Raw genomic sequence first — 7,620 nt, forward strand, 5'->3', positions numbered from 1 at the left:
GCCATCCCCACTGTGGACTGGAGTGTTGTCTGAGCCGGTGCTTACTCACAATTTTCAATCACTCAGAAAACAGAACCACCATGAAAGTTATTAACTTCAAACATCATGCATAATCAAAGACTTTAACTGCAGTACAAGAAACGAAAGCGGTATAACTCATCTCCTTCCACCTTAGGCACTGAGCGTATCAATCGTTCCTTGTACATTTAAGATGAGAAAAGGGAAGACATGTCTGAATGTGAGGATCATTCGCAAAAGAAGAAGAAGCATGTTGGCTGCCAGCAAATTAACGTTTAGCCAGCTACGATTTAGATTTTTTTAGCTGTGGGCTAATATACTGTATGCTGCTCACTGTTCACATTGTCCTTAGATGGTCCCATTTCCTGTGTTGGGAATTCATTCAGCGTGTTGAGCTTTTAAATAGTAACGTGAAACAATGTGGAGGCTACAAAAGGAAATGTTTGAAGTTTGAAGACCTATATTCCAACGTGTTATTTTTCCCGGACTTGTTGGTGCACCACTTCACTCCCTAAAACCACTTAAGAATTGCTTCACTACTTTTTTTCATGGTTAATGGCACTAAATCACTTTTTCTTTCTCATCTAGATCACTTAATGTGGAAGGTTAAAACCTATTACCATATTACTGATTACATGTGAGAAAAACATCAAATATGAAAAACTGATGCAATTCTTACAACCAACCAAACATTTACTTTCATTGCCATGTTTCACCTGTAAGACATCAAATTCATTAGGTCTTGATGCAACGATGATGATTTTCCATGTTTTTATTCTGACTTGAGGAGGCAATAATGATGCTAGCATGTTGTTAGCAGCCTGGCACGATCAACCAATATAGTGAACATGCTAAACATTACACCTGCTAACTAGCGCTCAACGCGAAGGATATTTGAGGTGGTTGGGAATAGTTTAGCAGGTTTTCTGTTCTTTAACCAAAAGTGATGGTGCTGCATAAAAGGTCAGGTGAAAAAAAATTATGAAAGTACTCCTCTGAGGAGTCTGTGCCAAATCTTGAGGCAATACATCAAAAAGTCGATTAGATACTTTAATCAAAAACAAAAATGTCAGCTTAATCAATAAAGTAGTACTTGCAAGGTACTGACCTTGCATAAAGCTGAGCTGTTTATGCAGTCAAAAAATTGGTGCTACATGAAAAAGGGCAGCAGATTTCCCTTTAGCCCAGGTAGAAAAACTACAACAACCAGAGTGTGATGCAGCCCCCGTACCAGTAAACACTCCAGCTGATGGGTGACGTACTGTGAGTTGGGCGTTGTTTGATTTTTAGCATGTTGTCTGCTTTGAAACAGGAAACAGTATGGTGAAGAGTTGGCGGACCATTAAGGATCTGAATTTGCATAAATAGACTTCAACTTTATGCAAATGAGTCTGTCCAGGGCAACACCCTGGAGTCATTAAACTCTGATCAAACTCGCCAACTAGGCAGTGCCGAGCAAATACAAATCAAGATGCTGTCACTGCAACTTGTAGTACGTCACCAGCCAGCTGGAGCGCTTTGTGGTCTGGTTCATCCAGATGCATCGTCGCCTGAGGCGGTCTCTTTCCAACAGCCATCAAAGTCATGAGGATGGATCCATTGGGGAACATAATTATATATGGCAAATGTGACGGCAATCAATTCAATTGTTGTTGAGATACTTCAGTTGAAATCAAAGCGGTGGGAGAGACTAAATAACCGACGGATGTCCCTGAAGCCTCACCATGCCTAACTACTGACCAACAGGATCACAGCCCCATGACTATAATGTAGTCATTTGCTACATTATTAGATAAGTACTCTAGCTACTGGGGAGGACCAACCCTCTCTTTGAATGCAGCCTTCATTTTGATCTAAACTACACACCTTTTAAGGTTTGTGAACGTGTCTCATGTGGTACTGATACTTTGACTCCAATGCCGATTGTTGAGTGAGACTTTTTGTCAATAACAATTTCTGAAATCCGTTTTTTTACGAATGATATTACACATACACGCGGTGAGCCCTGTGTCTGGGTGTAACCTAGTCTTCTTCCTGCATGCCACAAGACAGCCAGTCACCAGCACCATGACATCTTGGCACAACGAGCTTGCTGCATGCTTATTGGCTCACAGAGCCTGACGAGATTAACAGAAAATTACAAGTCCTATTTTCAATACTTTACAGTATCGAGGCATGTCGGTTTGTACATTAAAGTATCTGAGTTTGACACCCAGCCCTGTCTGTGACTGAAAACAGGGCCAGGAACCTCTCTGGTTCCAGCCCAATGCCAATCTACTGACCTACATTTTGATCTTAACTACACACCTGTTTTCCTGACTGTATCTTGCACGGTTGTGACACTATCAACAGGAAAGACCAACGTATAAACCCCAGGCAAAATGCTCATAAATTACTTCTGTGTTACTAAGAGACTCATAATCTGAAAACACTGAAAAATGATAAATCTGCTACAATTATTTTCCGGCCTCCGTGTTGGCGCCTTAGTTCATTTAAGTGTTCATACTGGGTTATTCCGGCTTGCAATTGATGTGGCTGGCGTCCAGTCAAAGACGGACAACGAGAGCTTTAATATTTAAAAAGACTCTGAATAAAGAAATGAACACAAAAATGGAGTAAACAGATCATGCACGATCAAGAGAGGAAGGGAGAAAGAGAGCCTTGCTGAAAATTTTCAAGAGAAAATTAAAATAAAGCAGGAGAGAAGGGGGCTGCGAAAAATCGGACACACACACACACACACACACACACACACACACACAGAGTTTGCAGCGGGTTTGCACCAAGGAAACATGTTGCATATTTTAATGGGATTGAACCAGAGTTTTTATCTGTGCTGAGCAGAGTATTTGAGGCTTAGCTGCCGTTCAAACCACCATTTCTCCGGTTACATTGTTCGGCTGCAACACTGAACAAAGGCTTCCCATTGCCGGCTCCACGCTGGATGCGCGTTCCGTACACACAACCAGTCAAACCACCCTGACCCATGACTCAACATAAAGGAAGAGAAAGAATGAAAATCATGTAAATAAAAAATGTCCTCTGCTCTCTCCTTGTACTGCTTCTCTTACAAGCTCAAGGCTCAGACTTCTGAGGATCATGGGGAGCCGGGTTTGAACCCAGTCTTCTTTATTGTAAAGCCCGATGAGGGAGACAGCAAGAACATGTTACACATTCATTATCGGGTGATCAGGACGCCTCGTATTCCCAGCTGACAAAACAACACCAACAAACCCCAGCCTCGAAAGTCACTGCAGAATTGAATCAACACCTCTGTGACACCCCTCTTGATGTAAATTGAACTTAATAAGGCTCGCTCAAGTATTGCATTGACTCATTATATTACAGGTGGGTGTTCTGTTCAGCCCACATGCTTGAAATCGGTGCAATTAACTCTGGTTAAACCTTGTTTCCTCAAACAGCCCCTGACTGAATTGACTGAGCCTCGGGGGACATATGTGCCTACAGGAAATGACCAGTGATTGGTTTGGTTATCTTCCAAACTGATTTTGTCTTGGGCGGAGATATTTAGCGTGTTTTTGACATCTACCATCAAAGCGATGCCCCGGAGTGTGGACATCCCTCCAATATTTCTTAACCTAATTAAACATTCAGAGTTGCTTTCCAAGCCTTATTTCCAAGACCAGGAGCTTCTCCGAGAATAGCTCTGAAAGAAAAAGGCTATGTTGTGAGCTTTTTCCTTGCATCATCAGAAATTTGCAAAGGGATTGACTAATTAGGGTAATAATCTGCCAGACAAAAAAAATAAAAATGAACCCCCATCCCCCCAAAAAGTCTGGCCTGATATTCACAGCACCGCCCTGTTGCATCACTCACTTTTCTCCAGCTCGGTGATCCTCTCCAGGAGGGAATTGAGAGTGCTCTCGGTGCGTTGGCGGTGGGCCGCAGTTTCATTGTAGAGCTGGCTCTTCTCCTCCTCCAGCTCGGCCACCTTCCGAAGGAGCTGGGTCTCCAGCGCCCCCAGACGCTGCCGCAGCAGCTCCCGCAGCTCTGGGGGCAGGGGGGCCAGCGCCGAGGCGCTTCCAGCTGACACATTTGTGGTGGGGAGACGCAAACTCTGCTGCTACATAGATAGATAGATAGATAGATAGATAGATAGATAGAGTGAGACAGACATATAATCCAGTTAATCCTGTGCACTCAAACAGGTATTCAGTCACCATCGAGACCTAGATTTGCAGCACATGACGGGCCTCATCCACCTCTCAGCTCTGATATCCTTTTAGCTTCATTGTTTTTGATACAGCTTTATCAAAATGAAGACAGTGTGTCCCCGTGTGCGGCGGCGTTTGATTGGTGACCTGCCAAACACTCATGATGGCTGGACTGGGTATTAAAAGCAGGCGCCGCATGTGATGTCACGGCCGGGCGTGATCGCAGATGGTTGATGGGTTTTTGAGGAGAGAAAAAACAGAGGGTCAACAACTGTACTTCTGTGGTGTCGCTTTCACCAACTTTCTGGCCCCTCAGGTGTTTGATTAATCTTTTCCCCGACACAATGGACCCATCTGAGAAAAGGCTCAAATGTGACCCTCCCTACTAATCTGGCACCCAAAGGCCAAAGCTGACGAAAGCAAAGGTCCCGGATGGCTTTGATTAAGAGGGAGAGGTCCTGCTTCAAGGAGCCCGATCCTGTCAGCATCTACCAGTTGTGCAATAATCACCATGCTAAGCAGATGCAGATCAATAGATATGCGATTAAAATGCAATATAATATGTATCCTTGCAGCAGCAGGAGTGCATCCTTGATTTGATCGGGGTATTAAAGCTTCCATTCAGGGAGATAGGGCAGTGAGGTGGTGGGGGGGGGGGGGGGGGGGGTGGGAATGGATGGAGAGATGAATGGATCAGCAATGCAGCACTGTTGGAACAGATAACCTTGAATTTATATAAACAGCGTCGTGGTTGTTTCAGGGCTGTCAGAGGGTGAAAAATGCCTTGTGATGATGCGATGTGATATAACGTGATGTAAGAGATAAAGCTCAGATCAGCCTCCAATAGTAAAAAAGAAAGAAAAAAAAAAACCTCTTCACTATAGGTGACCTCAATAGGAGTTGTGATCTCAGAACGCGTACGCGAGGTCTGCTGTGATTGGACAAAAGGGCTCGCGAGGTCTCAGGTCAACAGGAAAACAAACACACAAAAAAAAAAAAAAAAAAAAAAAAAACGATTTAAAACCATTAAAGCGCTTTTGATTCACAAAATCCGATCACAGGGGATGAATTACATCAGCTGCTGTGAATAATTAGTCACATGAGTGCAAGGGAAATATGTGGAATGCACACGCGCACACACACACACGTTGCTCATTAATTATTCAAGTCTGTATTTCAAACCCCTGCGCCACATGCATGGTTACACCTCTGACAGGCTTTTTTGTTGCTCATTTCTTATTGATGACTCTCATGCAGCGGGTTTCACCACCGGTTATTTTTTTAATGATTAAAGTCGTATTGATGTGACGTGTTTATTACGTGACCCTTTGATCTCACGAGCCTACAGAGAGGTCTCCTGCAGCGGAGGGCATTTTGCAAACGCTCCACAGCGAGGCACGGGAGGGGTGGCACGCTGACAGATCACTGCCAAGGCGCAGGTAGACGTGATTATGAACACACACTGCAGGTGGCTGTGTGAGTAATAATGATGTTGGTTAATAAAGGGGGTTTTGGGCACGTTTTTACGCACGAGCTCCATGTTTGCGCCTTACCTCCAAGTTCTCCAGCCGACCCTTCAGACTTTGCATCGTCTTCCCGAGCTGGTCTATGGTCTCGCCGGGGTCCCGGGGCAGGTCCCCCATGGTGTTCTTCCCGTACTCCTTCCGTCTGGAGCCCTGACCCCGCGACTTGCCCTGCGGCGACTCGTCCGCTGCCGCCTCGCAGCGCGCCAGCTTGGAGTTGAGCTCCTTGATGGTCCCCTGCTGGCTCACGATGGTCTCCTTCTGCTGCAGGATGGTCTCCCGCAGCTGGATGATCGTGTTCCGCAGCTCGTCCTCCACGGGGCTGCTGCTCTGCACGCGGTTCCCCGCGGGACTGTACCCGCAGCCCGGCTCTGCGCCCGGGGGGATGGCGTTACAGACGAAGCGGCTACCTGTAGCATCCTGGCTCCGCACCGCGCGTCCACCGACCAGGAACAAAAGTCCAACTAGTGAGATCAGCATCCCGGCGAGATACACAAATTCCACGGATTAAAAGGGATAAAAAAAAAAGGCTCCTGATTTACTGTGTGAACGTTTGAAGTCTCCTGTGAAATAATCAATAAACTTATTTCAACAGCAGCTCGTTAATTCAAGAGGCTGCGGGCATTTTTTCTACACTTCCAAATTGTAATAAAAAGAAAAAAAAACAACAACAAAGTTTATACATGTAAAAAAACAAACCAGAATCCGCAGTGAGAAATCCCACATTCATACATCCACCAACCACATGGTCGGTCCTGTTTGAAAAAAAAAAATAATAATACACCAATAAATCTAAATTCTTACTTTCAGCAGGTTGATTAAAATAAGAATCGGATGGCTCCTGCACAGGGAGGGAAAAGTTGCATTGATTCTTTATATCAAAGAACAAAAAACAAAAAACAAAAAAAAATCCACAGCAGGTTGCAGAGAAGTCAGCTCTGTCTGTCTTGCCGCTCCGGTTGGTTGGATTGTCAGTGAGTGGTGCTGAAAAGACAGCGACGCTGCTCAGCCGGATTATTATGGGGAGGTGCGCGCTGGCGCTTCCGCTCATCATCTGTGCGCTCCGGTTTATTCAGCCTAAGCCTACGTCATCTCTCAGTCCCGGCGGACCACAGTCATGCCATGTCTACTATGTCTCTTTGGCTCTCCGTCACCTGTTTCAATGGGCTGAAGTTTCGAGATGTCAGACGGACACACGGGAGGTGCTTTAAATGGATGCTGGACCTCTATTAAAGGGCAGCTCCACCAATTCTACACATTAAAGTGTGTTTACAGGTCTTGAGGAGTACTACAGGTGAAAGAAGTATTGTAAAGCCTGTGGCTTCAGAGGAAGCTGCATGTAATCTGAATAATTTCCTCCAGTGGTGTCACTTGCATTGAGGGAAATGTAGGCAACAGTTCTGGTTCTGGCCTCTCACTGTTACTGTACATGGATTTTTTTTTTGTCGATGTTGATATTTGATGGCGTTGCTTTGATTGATTTGTATGAATGTGTGTGTGATGCTCTGCACGCAATGATTTTATGTTTTATTGCTGTTTGTATCAACACGTCACTCATCTTGATTGTTGCAAGAACAAACATATGTTATTATTATCAAAATATTCATATGACTGTTTTGCTTGCTTATATTTGTTGTTTGTTGCTGATATGATGATGATGACGATTATACTGATATTCATTGTTATTTGGTGGTCAATTACTGCCCTGTTCCCGGCTCCTGTCTGATAAGACGCTGAGACGCATCCGTCTTTGTGATGTCAGCAGCCATTACACTTATGGGACTTTTGAGTCGAACCCACCACAGAACCAAAGAACCAGAGATATCAGCTTATTATTATTGTTATTAGTTCCGTTCCGTTCCGTTTTCTTTTCCGCTTATCCGTGAGGGTCGCGGGATTGTTAT

The 7,620-nt window shown here is 44.7% G+C and overlaps 1 protein-coding gene across 1 annotated transcript in view; it reads right to left on the reverse strand.

The window, feature by feature from the left end:
• Positions 1-6,823, reverse strand: part of nptx2a (neuronal pentraxin 2a) — a 13,544-nt gene extending 6,721 nt beyond the window's left edge. The window contains exons 1-3 of the mRNA XM_030407385.1: positions 6,521-6,823; positions 5,747-6,279; positions 3,856-4,102 (exon numbers count right to left, since the gene is read on the reverse strand). Coding sequence (XP_030263245.1) covers positions 3,856-4,102; positions 5,747-6,196 — 697 coding nt within the window. The 5' untranslated portion in view covers positions 6,197-6,279; positions 6,521-6,823. The remainder of the gene's footprint in view (positions 1-3,855; positions 4,103-5,746; positions 6,280-6,520) is intronic.
• Positions 6,824-7,620: the final 797 nt, after the last annotated feature.

Source organism: Sparus aurata, chromosome 23, assembly GCF_900880675.1.
Source record: "Sparus aurata chromosome 23, fSpaAur1.1, whole genome shotgun sequence".
Taxonomy (NCBI): Eukaryota; Metazoa; Chordata; class Actinopteri; order Spariformes; family Sparidae; genus Sparus; species Sparus aurata.